General features: G+C 40.5%; 1 protein-coding gene across 1 annotated transcript in view; it reads left to right on the forward strand.

Moving 5' to 3' along the window:
• The window catches only part of LAMA1 (laminin subunit alpha 1), a 227,636-nt gene that overhangs the window by 42,580 nt on the left and 164,622 nt on the right, over positions 1 to 20,434 (forward strand). Inside the window, exon 4 of the mRNA XM_077492481.1 lies at positions 18,663 to 18,905. Coding sequence (XP_077348607.1) covers positions 18,663 to 18,905 — 243 coding nt within the window. The remainder of the gene's footprint in view (positions 1 to 18,662; positions 18,906 to 20,434) is intronic.

Raw genomic sequence — 20,434 nt, forward strand, 5'->3', positions numbered from 1 at the left:
GAGGCTCTCTGGTTTCCTTCCTCAATTTAACAGTGAAAACAAATATTACTTATCTGTTGTTAGAGAAGGGGTAAAACTGCTATATAGGAAAGCTTTCAGGCCTTTTGCACATGGCTGCATACAGAGTAAAATACTGCTGTAGTTGTGCAAGGTAGCAACAGCTGCAGCATGTTATTTGCCATAGGAATGCATTACAGAAAATGCAGTACTCACATACACGCATGTAAAGTTAACATGTGTATAATATGCACCTATGCCAGTGCCGGTAGTTATGTGCATATGGGAGCGTGTGCATTTCTGGAATGAACAAGTACACTATAGGCTTGTGCAATTCGTTTCGTAACGAATCAAAATTCGGCCGAATTTTGCATCTTTCGGACATTCGGATGCATCCGAATGTCCGAATAAAAAAAAATAACAAATTACAACGAATACGAAAGAAATATAACGAATGAATTCGAATGAATTCGACATGATTCGAAATTATTTCAACCGCATTCGAAATTATTTCAACTGCATTCGACATTATTTCAACCACATTCGAAAATATTTTGTGACCCGACTTTAGGGCCATGTATCTCGGGGTCACTTGGTGCTAGACACTTCAAATTTGGATATGTTGTAGTGCTAGTATTATTGTGTTTGCATACCAAATTTGGGGTTTCTATCTATAAGTGACCCCGAGATATGTGGCCCCAAAATCGGGTCGCAAAATGTTATTAGTTATTAGAGCAGAGAATGACATTTTGCGATCCGATTTTGGGGCCACATATCTCGGGGTCACTTATAGCTAAAAACCCCAAATTTGGTATGCAAACAACATATCCAAATTTGAAGTTTCTAGCACCAAGTGACCCCGAGATACATGGCCCTAAAGTTGGGTCACAAAATATTTTCGAATGTGGTTGAAATAATGTTGAATCATGTTGAAATAATTTCGAATGCATTCGAAATTATTTCAACATGATTCTACATTATTTCAACTGCATTCGAAATGATTTCAACATGATTCAACATTATTTCAACCGCATTCGAAAATATTTTGTGACCCGAATTTAAGGCCATGTATCTCGGGGTCACTTGGTGCTAGACACTTCAAATTTGGATATGTTGTAGTGCTAGTATTATTGTGTTTGCATTCCAAATTTGGGGTTTCTAGCTATAAGTGACCCCGAGATATGTGGCCCTAAATTCGGGTCGCAAAATGTCATTCTCTGCTCTAATAACTAATAACATTTTGCGACCCGATTTTGGGGCCACATATCTCGGGGTCACTTATAGATAGAAACCCCAAATTTGGTATGCAAACACAATAATACTAGCACTACAACATATCCAAATTTGAAGTTTCTAGCACCAAGTGACCCCGAGATACATGGCCCTAAAGTCGGGTCACAAAATATTTTCGAATGTGGTTGAAATAATGTCGAATCATGTTGAAATCATTTCGAATTCGGTAGAAATATTTTCGAATTTGGCTGAAATATTTTCGAATGTGGCCGATTTTTCGAATTCGGTAGAAAACTAAACGAAATCCGAAAACGAATTTAAGGAAGTTAACGAATATAACTAAACGAAATTAATGAATTAACGAATTAAAACGAAACGAAACTAAACAAATTTTTTCCTTTTGCACATGTCTAGTACACTACAGATGTGTCTCCGACACACCACATCCATTGCCATATATTAAAGCCCTGTGTAAAAGCTCACTGCTTTGGTGAAGCAGAGGAAGTTAGAAGCATCTCCAATTTCTTGCAGGATCCAATGATATTTTTTTTTAAACAGACAAAACATAGGGAAAAGAGCAATTATTGCAGAGTTATACTGAATATGTTTTTTTTTTTTTATTATTCAAAGACGAATACTTATGATTTTTCCTTACCTGTTATGGAGGTCACACTGTCTGCATTATGAAGTATGTAGACCTTTTCAATAGTGCGAGGACCAGGCAGATTCATATTTTTAATGATGACTTTTTTCCATAATTGAATGCGATCTTTATTTTGGTTATAGGGCAACATAAAATTTATGGGTGGCATAATGGCTGTAATATCTATTTTTCTCCTTAATTTTATTATACTTGCATACTCTCAGGCTTATTAAATTGGGCAAGCAGCAAAGAGGAGTCTTCTGTGACATGCAGTAACCAATTATAATTAATCAGTGGGAGGAAGAAATGTCCCTGCATCAAAATGGGGAAAAATGTCTGTCGGCTGTCAGTAGGAGTAAAAAAGCTTCGGTGTCAGTTTTTCTCAGTTTTGGTGGTCAGTAGGCATAAGAATGTTCTAGTGTTGGTGCCAATAGGTGAAAAGAAATTGGTTGCATGGGAAAAAATAAAATATTGGTAGTATAGTGGGATAAAAAAAGAAAACTTTGGTGTAGAGTGGCATAGAGAAAAATAAAATATGGATGTCAGTGGACACTTACCTGGTCCACTGATGCACCCTGCTCTTTCACTCTGCTTGTTCTCTTCGCTGGAACTGTACACTGTAAAACACTCTTGTGCAGGAGATCACTTTGCCCAACAACGTTGGCATATATCCAAAGCTTTATATGGTAACGAGTGCTCTAGCACACAAACCTGAACATGGCATGTGCCTGCAGGACCCGGAGATTTTGTTGAAATCCAGGGACAGTCACACAGGATCTAGGGCAGTTAGGGGTGTGTAAATATTGTATGTTTATGGCATATACATTTTATCTGCATGACTTGAAAGAGAATCATAATATGAGATATTGAAATTTTAGCTGCAAGTTATAAACCATTGCCAGCCAAAACATTTTAAGGTCTGTCAGAGATTAGTGTAGGATCCCTCTTGCAAAGGCACCTTTTAGCGATATGTGCCTTTTCACACATATGTGAAACGCATGCAGCACTTGGTTTTTATTAAGATCCTAAAAAACAGGTTTGCCGTAGGTCTCCTTTGAAGTATTACAAAAGCTAAACGCAGGGCAATTACTTTTTATGCACATGAAAAAAGTTAACATGAATTAAAGTTCACATTTTGTTTATCCAACAAAAATATAGATCACAATGATTTCTGCGTCCATGTGTTTCCCTCTAAACAAACTTTTTAAGTAAAAAATTTTAAACTAACTTTACACGCAAAGCAAAACTACTCTTTAGTATCAACAGTTTGTATGAGGAGAAATATGTCAACTTTGAATGGATCTTTGGAGTGATGTGAAATTACTAGACCCTGACAAAACGGAATACCTTCCGGCCAGAAAAAGCGAGTCTGGCTATTCACTATCAGGTAGCTTTAATGCTTTGATCTGCTCTAATTACAGAGGAGCTAAGCACCTTCTGGAGCCATCTCTCATATGTAAATGGTAGGTTCCAGCTGGTAGCACAGAAGCATGCAAAATGACAAAAAAGCTGAAATCAGTCAGGTAAACAGTAGATGTAAACCTAGTCACCTACATTTCAAAAACGTTAAATCTACAGCATTTTTTAATATAATACTAGGTGATCCTGCCATGAAGGCCCTTCTTCAAGCACTTCCTTCTGTTGGGTGACAACCCTGAGTACGAGGTAGCTGGCCTAGGGGAGAAATACATTTGAATAAACAGGAGGTTTCTGAAACCAGAAACTCCCAGTTGTGTTTCTGAATTGTAACAAGGGCCAGACTTTACTTCTTTCTTCCCTAGGTCGTCTATTTTTGTGCCAGCCCCAAGCCCACCAAATACATGCATACCCTCATGGGAGTACGTACAGTGAACTGACCTAGGGGAGACATATATAACGGCACAGGAAGTTTCTGAAAGCAGAAGTCTTCCAGTTGAGCTTCTGAATTGTACCCAGATTTATGCCTCTTTCTTCCCTAGGCTAGCTAACTTGTGCCAAACCCCACCCCACCAAACACACACATTCATGGGACTGGGAAGTGTGGATGGGAATAGTCACTAGTGCACTAAAAGAAACTGCAGATGGCTGGGGGGATCTGCATGGGACTGGGAACTATGGAGGATAATGGCTCTACAGGGGGCTGGGGTGCTCATTCTACTGCAGTGGCCTAAGGTGCAGAGCATTGCAGCTCAGGGCATCTACTGCCACTCTGAATTGTGAAGGACAGAATCCTGTGGGATCTGGGATACTTTACCCACATTACAGAGTTCTGAGAAATTCTCTATCTATAATTCTATCTATATCTATATCTATTTAGTAACAACCAGACAAAGATTATTTGGCTTTTTGTGGTGGTACCACATCCATTAAAATAATATACTATAAAGAACCTTAAAGAATTTGGACTTTACTGGTACCAGGGAGGAACAGCCACATAGAATTTATAAAAAATTATCTTTATTTCAAAATATATAAAAAAGACAGAAAAAAAGATCTATCTATCTATCTATCTATCTATCTATCTATCTATCTATCTATCTATCTATCTATCTATCTATCTATCTATCTATCTATCTATCCCTGGTGTTTTCCCAACTGCAGCAGCAAGAACTTTTGCAACAATTGATGGCTTTATTTCAATCCACCATTAAGTTTTGGGCATTCTCAAACACTTTATATACTAAATGCATACTATTGTAATTGGGGTTTCAAATGCCTTTGGTTTTGCTAAATGCTGTGTGTAATGCATCCCAGAAGCCTCTGATCATGAGTTTTATATTATATATACAGTAAATGATGACTCTTTCCTGCGTTAACCTTTTTAGTATTTCCTTCACCTACTGCAGTGCAGTGCGGATGCCTTAAAGTGTATTCATTTTAAGGTGTCCACCTCTTTTTGAAAGCATTATACGTTTTTTTAGCGTAAAGGAGCCCATTGTTTGGCTGTGTTAATGGGATGCATTATATTGTTATTGGCGTATTCCTAGGGTGTGTGCTACTTCATTTGGCTAAAATTACATGCTGTTCATACTCACTCAGTCACAATGGGATCCGTTTTCTGTATTTTGCAAAACACCTAATGCAGATGTCAATTTATTTCTAATGACACCCAAAACGCAGATTGCAAACACAGTGCGTTTTCCTGCACTGGATTGCATGGTACCGCATGGTGCCAACACCTGACAGCATATTGTCTTTATGGGCCTGTAAATCTTTGTTACCAAGGCCAGTCTGTATCATGTTTCCAGCCCTTCCTTTACAATTCAGACTGATTTAAGTCCTGCAGGTTATGTGGCTAATTAATGTTCTGCGTTATCTGAACGTAATCAGCCATAGAATGTGATAATGATAGTATTATCATTGTCATTATTTGCAAGAATATCTTGTTTCATTCAGAGTATTTTTGCTGCATAACAATGCAAATTTGCAATTGCAGTTCACATGATCATTGTCAATTAATTATGAACAAGTTGTGTAGTGAATCATTTAGCCACCAGCAGATTACACTGCAACATCAGTTGTGGCCATTAATTTGAAGGTTAGTTAATATTTGAAGGACCTGCACAGAATTACATTTCAGTCCCTTAGGACCAATTTATCTTACACAAATATTGGCACTGACCTGCAATAAAGTGAAGCGACCTGGAAAAATTGACTCCTATGGGAAACGAATGGAGATTTCTAATACTGATTTCTTTGTATTTTGTTCCTCCCTGTTTTTTAATAACTAATATCTTGTTCATTTAAGGATAGCATTCCTATAGTATAGCATATAGTTTGTTAATCTGATGTACATTTGGATCGTAACATAGTGAACACATTGTGCATTTTGTTTTTGCTTCGAATTACCCATACAGTAAGTGCAACAAAAAGGGCAAATTTCAGCATTTCAAGGCGCTTTCCGTTCCGATCAGCAGGGGATCTGTGAACAGAGTGGGGAGGATGACAAGTCCGTGTCCATTCAGTTTATGCAGAGCGGGCATGGATAGATCCCACTCTGCTCTATGGGTGACTGGGAACAGACTCTGCTGTCCGTTTACACCCAACTACCCCTGATCTGCTCCACCCAAATGGATCTGGTCCTGATCTGGACCCCTGATCTGGTCCACCCAAATGGGCCTGATCGGACCAAGTCTGTTTACACCTGCTGGGGTACCTGAAGGATAACGAATAGGCAGGTAAATGTACTTTGTTGCAGAAGAGACATTGAATGTGCAGAGAGCACAGGAAAGTATCAGCTCACAAGATTTCTGGACAAATCAGCAGCTATTTCATGAAGCAGTAGTAAAGTCTTTTCCCCCTGCAAGTTAATGGTGTAATGTGCTGATATGCACCACATACTAGAGACCAAAAGAAAAACACATTCACTGTTATAAATGCATTTGTTCAAGAAATATTTTTCATCGCACTCCTTCAAATTTTTTCATCACTATGGTCAAAAACTGATTTGACCCCCACTGATGATTTGAAAATTGAACAGGCATTCTTAAAACAAAAATGTTCTAACAAAATTCTACAAGTGTTTGTGGTCAACTTTAGTCATTCATTATGGGGCATAGAAAAGTATTCTGAAACGCTAGGGTTAAACTGTCACCTTCTAGAAAATTGGGCACAAACAAATCATAGCTGTAAAGACAACCCAGGATAAAATGTCCTGCCACCAGTATGCCGTAGTTTAGTACCAAGCAAAGTGTCTTGTAAGGTGCTCCAAGAAAATGATTTTACATGTAAGACAGAACTCCTACTTTATTGGTCATACATATGGGACACTGGGTAGTATTCTGTTTTTGCAGTATAACCTAGTGTTTTAGAATATTATCCTGTGTCTTGCAATGTATTCCAAAGCTTGTTTGGCTGTACTTCTTATGTGGATCACAGAAGTGCAGTTCGTTCTGCACTTCTGTGAAACATTTTCAGCAGACAGCAGGCTGATGCCCACTGTTGGTTGACGCCAAAAAGCCGGTCCAGGCTTACAGTCCGCAGCTCTCTGCTTGGGAAGCTGTGAGAACCGAGCGATCTGCGGTGTCCAGTCGCTCAGTTTTAATGCCCTGCACACACGGTCAGAAATTCCGACCACAAAATCCTTCGGATTTTTTCCGACGGATTTTGCCCGAAACTTGTGTTGCATACACACGGTCGGACAAAGTTGTCAGAAAATCCGATCGTTCTGAATGCGGTGACGTTCTTTGTGTACAACGGGACTATGTAGAGGCCAGTAGCCAATAGCTTTCGTATCATAATTTATTCTGAGCACGCGTGGCACTTTGTCCATCGGAATTCTCTACAAACGACCAGAAAAAGTCTGATCAGATTTTGTTGTCGAAAAATGTTAGATCCAGCTCTCAAACTTTTTCTGTCTGAATTTCCGACTGAAAAAGTCCGATAGAGCCCACACACGATCGGATTTTCCGACAACATAATGCGGTTGGACCGTTTCCGTCGGAATTTCCGACCGTGTGTACAGGGCATTAGGGTTAGAGGTGCCGGGGGACAGATGCAACATTGGAACGATCCACCTAGGTAAGTATGATTCTAAAAAATAAAAAACATATTTCTTAGTAGTGTATTCTCATCAACTATAGGCACTTTAGGACTACTATACTGAAACCTTGTGTGGCAATAACCTGGTTAGACAGTGAAAATCTGCAGCTAGATGATACAGTGTATATTTTATGCTACAAATGGGAAGCAGTAAAGCATAACTGTCATACAATTAGCAACTCCTTACACTTTCTTTCTGGGCGGCTGTACAAGTTAGCATTTGCTTGTTTAAACACATTTCACAGAATTTAGAACACTGTGAATGTAAGCAACGTTAAAGTGTTTTATGTTTTCAGAAGAAAGAATGCTTATGCTTTCTTGCTCAAGCATGACTTTTTTTTTTAAACTGCTTATAATACAGACAGTAAGAGGGGACAGTTGAAGGATTTACCAGCATTGTTCTGAGAAAATTAGCAGCCACATGTCTCATCCATTATACAGAATGCAGGCATTTTTACTGCCGGTAGACCAGACTCCCATTATGTCTTATGGGGCTTTCACAGGCATTCCTTCCGACCGGCTTCTCCCAGGTCACATGACTGTGTGGTGTCCACGGTTACTTTCTGCATCTTTTATCCTTCGGTCTGTTTTGTCAATTGATATGTGCTAGTGCAGGACACTGGGAAAGAATGCACATTATTACTGTGTGGCAGAACACACTGCATTAGCGAGGAGGAACACATTAGCCTAGCTATTGTATACATCTGAAACAAACAAAAAACCTGATAATGTGAAAAAACAAGGGGGTGGCTGTTGGTGGAGTCAATTACATTACTCTTATAGATGAACTCCAGCAAATAAACAAATACGCAGTTGAATATACACACCCAGTTAGCAAGCAATTGAGCTGCAAGTTTGAAAATGACTTGCTAAGCTATTGCTAGACTTGCTGGGCTTCACAAGTTTGCTGCACAATTGCAACAAGTCCGCATTTCATGACTCCAGATCAACTTTCTTTGCAAACATGCGTCAAGTTCTGGTTGAGTTATGTTGTGCAATAGTCATCCCACCACAGGGGTCACTGTGACTTCCAGAGCTCTATCTGTAGACTCACCACCGCAACTTTGCTTTTGCCAAAGCCTTGCCACGCAAATTTGCTAGAAATTGGAAAAGTGTCAACCAGAACTTGTGCTTCAAGTGCTCTGCAAGTGTACAACTTACCAGTGAAAATGTGCAAGTTAACAAGACTTACAATTCAACACTGCCACAAACTTGTAGCACGTTATCATTGCTATCTGGCAGGGCCGTTTTTAAGGCAGGGCAAAAGGGGCAGCTGCCCTGGGCCCTGTCATTGTTGTGGGGCCCAAAGCAGCTGCCTTATACTTGCCAACTATCCCAGTTTAAATTTCCTTGTCTCTTGCTGTGTCCTGATATCTCAGTGTGAAGTGCTGCAACTAATGCTGCCCAGCTCTGCCCTATTGTTGTGTACAGATGACTTACCTTCAGACCCTGTGTTTACATGTAAATAGCCAGCATTCATATGTAAATAGCAGCATTCATATGTAAATAAAGACGGCATCCATATGTATAGCATGACCCCTGGAGTAATGAGATGATGTGCTGTAACCTCTAGCAACGAATCAGTGAGCAGTATTACTGTACAGTAATCTCAACAAGCGGAAATCATGTGCTGTAACCTCTAGCAACTAATCAGTGGGCTGTAATGTGTGCTGTATCCTCAAGCAACCAGTCAGTGAGCGGTAATGATACACTGTAACTGGCAACCAATCGCAATAGCTGCCTGATCTGATTCAGTAAACTGATTTTGAGTCTAGCTGCTATTTATTGTATGTCTCAGAGCAGGTGGAGAGCAAAACTGCATGGGGGGCAAGAACAGTTTTGCCCAGGGTCCAATCAATATTAAAGACGGCCCTGCTATCTGGGTATATGGGATTTGCTTTATCTGCCAAAAGAGCTGTCATTTTTTTTCAAGCCAGTCCCAAGGTTAACACAGCCTGGACTTAGCTGGAGACCTGACTTTTGTCTACTGTAGTTATAAGCAATACAGCCTAGTGACCTTCCTGCCCCCAGCCTGTGATTGGAACAGGAAGGAGCAGCAGAATAATAGGAAGTATTCACTCTGCTCTCTCCTGGTCAGAATGTTCATTCCCATCACATATGCATTTGACAGAGCTGAACGGCTCTTACACTTATGGTTGGGGGGAAGTAAAAACCCCCAGCCCAAGCTGCAAAGGCAGCCGCACGAACGTATACACATCCCAGCATGGAGAAAAATGACCCCCCTCCCCCAATCACATTCGGACTACCAATTCAAGTAAATAGGACTGTGCGGCACCTGCCCCAGCTTCATAAACGACAGTCTGCAATTTAAAGGAGCTGAGTGGACAGTGGCTGAAGCCATTCAACAGCAATCACTGTTTGGGTATTCTGAAAGCTGTGGGAGAAGTGGCTTTCAGAATACAATAGCTGGTAGGGGAGATCCCTCCATCTGTGCTGTCTTAACATGTATGGCTAGCCTATGGACATTAGATGGGGCCACAAATGTCATATAGGCATGCTCTGAGAGTCCAATTACTGATTTTTCCCTAGAATAAGTTGGCGTCTGTGCTGTCTGCGTACTCGACCCTTTTGCCTATTTCATCTTCTAAACATGAATATGAATGCTGCCCCCAGTATTTCTGTTTATAGCTACAGCTGAGATCCATCCATTATGAGATGCTTTGATCATGCTTACAAGTCTAATGATGGCCAGCATAAGACATGAATACTACTGCTGAATTATGTTAAATAGAAATATCCAAATTTACATCCTGTATAGCACAGATTTTTGTTATATATCAAATATACAGGGAGCGTCACCACTGAGCAACTGTTTCTAGTAGCGGCTTAGAAACAAAGGACACAGCTGCCATGAAGATGATTGGGTCCTACCTTAGGGCTGCACTTGCTTTTAACATAGAGCAAGCCCCTGACTACCACTTCATATGACAAAGTGCAAGGGTCATAATGGAGACCGTCACTCCTATGCTCTGTGTTATGTGTTACAGAGGGTGGCAGCAAAGGGAGTGAAACAGGGCCCACTGGTTTGTAACTGTAGTTTGGGTGTGAATGGCTATGTCACTGCTTTTTTGGGCAACAGTTATTTTTATGTATGGATGGGTACAGTTAAGATACCTAAAGACAAATATATCTGTCATTAAAAAATTCAAAGACAGATGCTGCTGATTTTGCAGCTTATGGTAGTATTATAATTATTATTAATAATAATATTATTTTGTAGATGGCTACGCAGTTAGGCAGGGAAATTACATATGTCCAGTTAGTTCAGGCAACTACATATAGTTACATAGTAGGTGAGGTCGAAGACACAAGTCCATCAAGTCCAACCTATGTGTGTGATTATATGTCAGTATTACCTTGTATATCCCTGTATGTTGTGGTCGTTCAGGTGCTTATCTAACAGTTTTTTTAAACTATCGACCACTGCCTGTGGAAGGGAATTCCACATCCTTGCCGCTGTTACAGTAAAGAACCCTCTACATAGTTTAGGGTAAACCTCTTTTCTTCTAATGTTAATGAGTGGCCACGTGTCTTGTTAAACTCCCTTCTACGATAAAGTGTTATCCCTATTGTGGGGTCACCAGTACATTATTTGTAAATTGAAATCATATCCCCTCTCAAGCGTCTCTTCTCCAGAGAGAATAAGTTCAGTGCACGCAACCTTTCCTCATAACTAATATCCTCCAGACCCTTTATTAGCTTTGTTGCTCTTCTTTGCACTTTTTCTATTTCCAGTACATCCTTCCTGAGGACTGGTGCCCAGAACTGGACAGCATACTCTAGGTGCGGCCGGACAAGAGTCTTGTAGAACAGAATTATCGTTTTATCCCTGGAGTTGATCCCCTTATGTATGCCAATATTCTGTTTGCTTTGTTAGCAGCAGCTTGACATTGCATGCCATTGCTGAGTCTGTCATCTACTAGGACCCCCACGTCATTTTCCATCCTAGATTCCCCCAGAGGTTTTCCCCCCAGTGTATATATATTTTAAGTGATCACACTTGCATAAAGAGCTTAGAGAGGTGGGGGTGGAGAAATAGCGCACTGTGAAAAGCTGCCCAGTGAATGGCTGTGCAGGGGGGTGTGTCAGTAGTAGTCTGATCATTGGAGTACAAACAGGCTGTGCTCCCAGCACAGCCTAAAAACTGATGACACTGTGATGGATCTGCTTCCATGGCTGGTGTGGTCAGTTTTAAATTAGGAAAGCAGGGGGGTTGGCAGGAACACTGGGTATTTCACACAAAGGAAGCGGTAGTTACCTAGTTAGTCAGGTTGAAAAAAGACACAAGTGCATCCAGTTCAACCATAAAATAAAGAAATAAATTAAAAAATAAAATAAAAAATATCGTACAATCCAGTATACCCAATTCTATACGCACAGTTGATCCAGCGGAATCGGATTTTCCCTGGATCAACTTTACCTATAAATGTTATTACCCAGTTATATTATGTACATTTAGGAAAAAATCCAGGCCTTAAAGCAATCTATTTAGCTGGCAAGAACCTCTGGCGGGAGTCTATTCCACATTTTCACAGCTCTTACTGTGAAGAAACCTTTCCATATTTGGAGATGAAATCTCTTTTCCTCTAGACGTAAAGAGTGCCCCCTTGTCCTCTGTGTTGACTGTAAAGAGAATAACTCAACGCCAAATTTACTATATGGACCCCTTATATATTTGAACATGTTGATCATATCCCCCTTATTCTCCACTTCTCAAGAGTGAATATATTCAGTTCCTCTAATCTTTCCTCATAGCTGAGCACCTCCATGCCTCTTATCAGTTTGGTTGCCCTTCTCTGCACTTTCTCCAGTTCCCCAATATCCTTTTTGAGAACTGGTGCCCAAAACTGAACTGCATATTCCAGATGAGGTCTTACTAATGATTTGTACAGGTGCAAAATGATATCTCTCTCTCTGGAGTCCATACCTCTCTTAATACAAGAAAGGACTTTGCTCGCTTTGGAAACCACAGCTTGGCATTGCATGTTATTATTGAGCTTATGATCTACCAAAACCCCCAGATCCTTCTCCACTATGGATTCCCACAGTTGTACACCCCCTAGTATGTATGATGCATGCATATTCTTAGCCCCCAAGTGCATAACTTTATATTTATCAACATTAAACCTCATCTGCCACATAGTCGCCCAAAAAGTTGCATTGTGCATAGTACATTGAGGTCGACTTGTAAATTGGAGACATCCTGTAAGGACGTTATTCCACTGCATAGCTTGGTGTCATCTGCAAAGACTGAAATGGTACTTTTGATACCAGACCCTATATCATTTATAAAGGTATTAAAAAGTAAGGGTCCCAACACTGAACCTTGGGGTACACCACTTAGATAACCTTAGACCATTCAGAGTAATTATCATTAACCACTACTCTCTGAATTCTGTCTTTTAGCCAGTTTTCTATCCATTTACAAACTCATACCGTATTTCCAAGCCTATAGACTTTACCTTACACATGAGCCGTGTGTGTGGAACTGTATCGAACGCTTTTGCAAAATCCAAGTATACCAAGTCCACAGCCACCCCTCTGTCCAAGGTGTACTTACCTCTTCATAAAAAGAAATCAGGTTTGTCTGACAACTTCTGTCTTTCATGAATCCATGCTGTCTGTTGCTTTTTTTTCCAGCAAGAACTCGTCTATGTGGCCTTTTAGTTATTTCTCCAGTATCTTCCCAACTATAGAAGTTAAACTAACAGGTCTATAGTTACTTGTACTTGGTAAATAATTTGATCCCTTTTTAAATATAGGCACCACGTTCGCCCTGCGCTAATCCAGTGGTACCATTCCCGTCATTAATGAGTCCCTAAAAATTAGATACAGTGGCTTTTAAATTACAGAGCTCAATTCTTTTAGGATCCGTGGGTGGATGCCATCAGGTCCAAGTGCTTTATCCACCTTTATTCTGTCTAAATATTTCTGGACCATATTACGTTTGAGCCATTGTAAATCATTTGGTGCTGTGTCAATACCACCCCCATTATGGACATGAGATCCCCCATGCTCTTTTGTATACACAGAGCTGAAGAAAGTATTTAATAAATTTGCCTTCTCAATATAAAGAGAACAGGATACTCTTTAAAATAAGTACAAGGTACAACAAGCACTTATCAGGGATATGAAATGTTGGGGTAACCTGTTATTTAAAACATGGTTTTTGTTTGTATAACTATAGTTTGACCCATCTACTTACACAAGTACCCAGTGTATAGCCACAATGCTCTCATGCTGTCTATGACTTTTACTCTTTAAATGAATACCACATACAGGTTGTTCCTGGGCTCATTGCTTCCACTGAATGAGTACAGTAAACGCGGATTTACAATTAGCTGCTTCAGCTGAAGCTTTGTCATTCCTCTTAACTCTGGAGCCAGTGAAAAAAAACAGCAGGATAAAAACTGATCAGTCATCTGTTTCACTAGCAAATATGCATTCTAGTATATGAATATAGAGAATAGGGTTTCTGTGTTCTGTTTGTTATTTAAAAGAAAAGGAATATATGATTTCAGTATGGACCATTTGTGATCTAGCTTGTAGGAGTCCTTTAAATACATCACTGAAAATGTCCTCCTCCAATATCACAATTAAACAAATGTGTTTAGATGTGCTACCCTCATTTCAAAATTGGTTCTTTATTTCAATGTGTATTGGTGGATTTTGAAAAAATGCTGCATAGTGTAGTTGAGATGTGCTTACCTAGGACTGGGAATGCATTCGAATATAAAGGTCCAGATCCTTCAAATGGTACTTACTAATAAAGTATGCTAAATAGCTACTAAGGCATATTATCACGTCATATTGATAAAATTTGAACGAGACAATACCTAATCATGTCCTAAAGTCCAACAAAACTTTTAGTTTAAATCTGCTTAAAGGGGTTGTAAAGGTAAATGTTTTTTCACCTTAATGCATTCTATGCATTAAGGTGAAAAAACATCTGACAGTGCCTGCGCCCCCAGCCCCCCCCCCCCCCCGTTTTACTTACCCGACCCCTCGAAAGTCCCGCGCTCGTCCCCCGACGTCCTTTCCACCATTCAGCCTGGCCGCTGATTGGCTGGAGTGGATGGATGGAAAGCAGTGCAGCCATTGGCTCACGCTGCTGTCAATCACATCCACTGACGCGGAGTGCCGGGGGGCGGGGCCGTGTGATACAGCGAGCGGCTATAGCCGCCGGCTGTATCACGGGAGCATGCCCGCAGATGCTTCTCACCATGCGGGGGAGCTCGCATGAACGTGAGAAGTACCTACGGGAGGAAGCCGAGACAGCCGCCGAGGGACCCCAGATGAGCAGGTTCGGGGCCACTCTGTGCAAAACGAGCTGCACAGTAGAGGTAAGTATAACATGTTTGTTATTAAAAAAAAAAAAAAAAATCACTTTACAATCCCTTTAATACATTTCAGGTGACACTAAGCAAAGGTGTGCAAAGTTTACCAGTATAACAGTTTGCTTCCTTTAGAAAGCAGCTTAGGTGGAGAAGCTTGTCCTCTGCCAAGCTAGTGCAGGGTTGAGAAGTGCGCTACATACAGAGTGCAGAGTTTAAAGTGGTTGAAAACCTAGTTACACCACTTATACCTACAGATATGCCTGTAATATGGCTTACCTGTAGGTACTGTAAATATTTCCTAAACCTGCACAGTTTAGGAGATATTTACCATATACGCTTGCACCAACGTCTTTGGCGCATGTACACTGAAGAAACGCCCCGCTTGTGCTGTTTCTTCAGTAGCCGTGCCATGACCGATGGCTCCCGTGTGCAGGAGTGATGTCATTGCGGCTCCAGCCAATCACAGCGCTGGAGCCCGTAAACCCAGGAATAACTCTGGGAGACATGTCGCCGATTACAGTGGTGTACGGGGACCGCATCTCTCCACCTGGAAAACCACAAACAGACCCAAGCAATCAACTCTAGCTTCTCAAACTACAGAGTAGGCTAATATATAAATTTACCTAGTACCCTGCCTAGGAGGGTGCTACACTTATGTATAAACATATAAGTTTGGATGGAACCTTCTTGCTGGCTACTTCATTGCTCATTTACGTTTTGAGGTCCATCTTCCTGAATGAGCGTGCTTGGGCCAAAAATGTGCTTAAAGAGGAACTCCAGGCTGCCCCCCAAAAAGTTAATAGTTAGCTGCTGACTTTTAATATTAGGGGACTTACCTGTGCAGGAATCCAGCAGTGTCCTCACCTGAGCTGATTTTTTAATCGGCTATCGGGTGCTGGCGCTGCCATCTTGACTAAGGGAAACTGGCATTGAAGCCTTGAGGCTTCACAGACAGTTTCCTACTGCACATGCATGCTGCGAACTGCACTTTGTGAATGGGCCAGCTGCAGGGGGCCAAACTTATGACTCAGTACTTCACGGTAAACTTTGCCAAAAGTGTGAGTTTCAAAACCAGGTACCCGCTCCCCCCTCTTCCCAAAAAGGTGTCAAATGTGGCAGCGGAGGGGGGAGAAGGCAAACAAGCAGAGCTTCCCTGTTTTGGTGGAGCTTAAGGCCCTGTTTACACCTGAGTGACACATAACAATGCTGTAGCATCACTTTTTTTGGTGTGTTTTTTGGGACAGCGTCATTCATTTTGAATGGGCCTCCCTCCACTCCATTCTCCAAAGAAGCTCATGTACCAACATTTGGTACTGAGCCATTCGCGTTTGGTGTTGGTCTTACTGTACAACTGAAGGGTTTTATATAAGAGTCTAAACAATTACCAAATTCGGTTACTGTGTGATGCACAAGCATTATAAAGTAAAATTTTAATAAAAATCCTTCACCTTCCCTGACTGAGCTAAACTCTGCATTACTGTCCCATTATGATCTTTTATGTAGGGGATTGGGTAAATAAGTTTTACTTACCTTATCATCCACTCATGCCAACTCCTCCAGGCTACATTGGTCCTTGCTGCCTCTTTTCCCTTGTACTCTGGTAGACAGATGCCCTCTGAAATCATCACGACAGATGCAGGGACCATAGTCTTTCAATGGACATGGAGATTTTGAAGGACAATCCACTTCCAGAGCAAAGGGAAGTGCCGTTTGTCAGGGAATAGAGGATCAGGTAAAGTAAAAATGCTTTTACCATTCCCTAGACATAAACAAGAAGTTAACTCTTGCAGTGCAAGTACAGCACTACGGCAAGGGAAGATTTTTACTTTTTCAGAATTTGAGCTTTAAGTACTGCAGCACGTTTTTTTAAATTACTACTACTTTTGTAGTAGTGATTAAAAACTGCACTCTATCCTCATGAAGTCTCCACTGTAGTCTAATAAAACAAATATGGGAATGGTGATGGAGTTAAAAATGTGCAGTAGTTTGTAGCATGCTATGCTGCCCCCAGCAGGCTCATTATTCAATTGCAGACTTAAACACTGAAGAGGAAAAGCTAGTACAGGTTGTGTTTTTTGTTTTACAATTCCTAAACTTTTTATGTTTTTAAGAATTCCCCACCTAATATATGTACCTAATATAATCTGATCACTTATCATACCCAATTACACATCTGACATATGATCCATATAATATTATTCACTCATCTGCTCGCACTAATTGGACAACTGATATATACTACTGATATAGGGTTTGTAAACATGGCCTGCAATGCAAACGCATGATAATAGGACATAATACATCTAGAGCAGGCTTTCTCAACCTTTTAACCCTAGAAGAACCCCAAAAATAATTTTCAGGTCTCAAGGAACCCTTACTAAAACCAACTCATCAGGGGTCAATAGAAAAATGGCTCTTATACTGGTGGTCAATAGGAAAAATGGTGCTCAGAATGCCACTCTTAGCCCTTGTACACACGGTTGGACATTCCTATGGACAATGTCCGATAGGACCGTGTTGTCGGATAATCCGACAGTGTGTGGGCTCCATCGGACATACTCCAACGGACCAAGTTTTCCAGCTGGGCTATAAAATTTTCCGACAACATGATCCGATCGGACTTTGCCCAATCATGTGCAGAGAATTCCGATGGGGCAAAGTGCCACGCATGCTCAGATCAAATTCCTAGACCAATGCTATTGGCTACTAGCCTGAACATAGTCCCGTCCTAACGAAATAACATCATCACGTTAAGTATGATCGGATTTTCTGACAACTTTGTCCGACTGTGTGTATGCAACAGTTTCGGAACAAAATCCGACGGATTTGGTTGTAGGAATGTCCGACCGTGTGTACAAGGGCTTAAAGACAGCTAAAAATATATTTTGTGTCATGCTGCTGGCTTTGCCAAGTGATGCTGAACCTTGAACTCTGTAGGCACCATGAAAAAGGTGGTTTATTAGCCACAGCTCAAGGATCCCCTAGAAACCTCTGGAGGAACCCTAGGGTTCCACTGAACCCTGGTTGGGAATGGCTGCTCTAGAGAAAGGCAACATAAAGCATGTCAATCACAGCTTCAGAACACTCACTGCTACATTTAGGTAAATGGGAATCCACTTCCCTGCATTTTGACGTTCCTTTCTAATGCCCTGTACACACGGTCAGACTTTCCGACAGAAATGTGCGATTAGATCGTGTTATCGGAAAATCCGATCGTGTGTGGGCTCCATCTGACTTTTTCCATCGGAAATGTCTGACACACAAAGTTTGAGAGCTGGATCTAAAATTTTCTGACAACAAAATTCGATCATTTAAATTTCCGATTGTGTGTAGACAATTCCAACGGACAAAGTGCCCTGCATGCTTAGAATAAATTATGAGATGAAAGCTATTGGCTACTGCCCTCTTTATAGTCCCGTCATACGTGGTTTACGTCACCTCGTTCTGAACGATCGGATTTTCCGACAACTTTGTGCGACCGTGTGTATGCAAGACAAGTTTGGACCAAAATCTGATGGAAAAAATCCAACGGATTTTGTCGTCGGAATGCCTGACCGTGTGTACAGGGCATAACACATTTCAAATGCAGGAAACCATGACTATGCACAAGACTTTGTTCTCTTTTGTTGACTGAAGCAAAATCTTTAACAGCTTTGATATGAATCTAAAATTCATAAAGATTTATCAAGAACAAACCCGGTTAGACTGTTGTTTCCACTTCCCCATCTGCATTATCTGTATATGTGCTGGACCTCAGATATAAACATCATGATGCAACATAGGCTTGGAGATGTTTACAAAGTTCACCATCTGTACCATATAGTTGCATTATAGGCACCAAATATTTATATTAATCAATTTTAAAATATATATATGAAATGTGTAACATAATGACTATATCCTTTCTTTAGGTCTTTCAAGTTGCCTATGTGATCATTAAAGCAGCAAATTCCCCACGACCTGGAAATTGGATTTTAGAGCGTTCTCTTGATGGAGTTGAGTTCATGCCATGGCAGTATTATGCAGTTAGTGACACAGACTGCCTGACTCGTTACAACGTTACACCAAGACTGGGGCCGCCAACATACAAGAGAGATGATGAGGTCATCTGTACATCGTATTATTCAAGGCTTGTGCCTCTGGAGCATGGAGAGGTAATTTATAAAAACCATTATTATATTTCCTCACGGTGGGCTGTTTTATGTTAGACATCAATGTGACACACAAATAATCCTTTAGGTTAACCACTTCATGCCCAGCTTATAGACAAATGACAGCCGGGTGGTGGCTTTCCCATTCTGAGATCATCATAGGATGTCCTGTCAGGAAGCACCTATTGCGTGGCCACGCAGTGGCACGATCTGGCACCAGCTGTGTCCACGGGACAGATGATGACTGATCGCTGCCGGTACCATGTGACCACCATAACGAATTACAGCAGGTCACATGTCAGTTGTATACATTATATGGCTTCCTTTCATGCCACCCAATGTGTACAATTGTGTTTCCAGCTGTAATTGGTCAATTTGATCACATGGTACAGACAGAGCCAATCACAGCCCATCTGTACTATGTAATTAGCTTGGACCAATCACAGCTAATCACAATAAAACAGACTGAATGATTCAGTTTCATTCAGTATAATGCTTGCTTATAGCAATGTAATTCACTGCTATAAGCAAAAACAATGTTTTTTTTTTACGAAACGCAAATCCACTTTGCACTGCAAGTGCACTTGGAAGTGCAGTCACTCTAAATCTAAGGGGTAGATCTGAAATGAGTGGAAGCTCTGCTGATTTTATCATCCAATCACGTGCAAGCTAAAATGCTGTTTTTAATTTTCCTTGCATGTGCCCCTCGGATCTACAACGACTGCACTTCCAAGTGCACTTGCAATGCAAAGTGTTTTTTCCTTTAGTAAATAACCCCCAATGTGTAAAAAAAAAATCCTGATCACTTCCCCAGAGCAGTACAATGTTACTATGGTAACATTATATTGCTCTGAACACAGTGTGTTAAAAAAAAAAAACATGAAAAAAAATTTAATACTTTTTTTTTTCTTCATATTCCAAAAAATGATGACAAACAATTACAACTTAAAAAAACCCGCCATGCCCCTTACTAAATACATTGGACTGTCTATTTTCCAAAAGGGGTCATTTGGGGGTATTTGTACTGTCCTAGCATTTTAGGAGATAGTCCGTCAGTACATCAGGATTGATCAAAGCTTTGCATCTATTCTTCAACTTCAACTCTTCTGGGAAGGATGTCCACAAGGTTTGTCTATGCGAATGTAACTGCAGGCATCATTTAGATATCACCACTCAAAGTCCGCAACGCCATATGACGTTGGACGGTTGAGAAGCGGTTAAAGTTAATGTGCATGTAAAAGCAGGTGTCCCAATAATTTTGGTGATATAGTGTATAGACCATAGTTTGTGAACGCTATAACTTTCAAATTGACAAAATAATATACATTGATTTGGGTTTTCTTCACCAAAGAAAAGTAGCAGAATACATTATGATCTAAATTTATGAAGAACAATCTTTTATTTTCAAAATGTTATAACAGAAACAAAGTTTCTTTTTTTTTTATTTATTTAGCAAAAAATAAAAAACCCAGTGGTGATTAAATACCACCAAAAGAAAGCTCTATTTGTCAAAATTATAGAATGTAGTTTGG

Source organism: Lithobates pipiens, unplaced genomic scaffold, assembly GCF_037356315.1.
Source record: "Lithobates pipiens isolate NorthernLeopardFrog02 unplaced genomic scaffold, aLitPip1_a1.2 Scaffold_19, whole genome shotgun sequence".
NCBI lineage: Eukaryota > Metazoa > Chordata > Amphibia > Anura > Ranidae > Lithobates > Lithobates pipiens.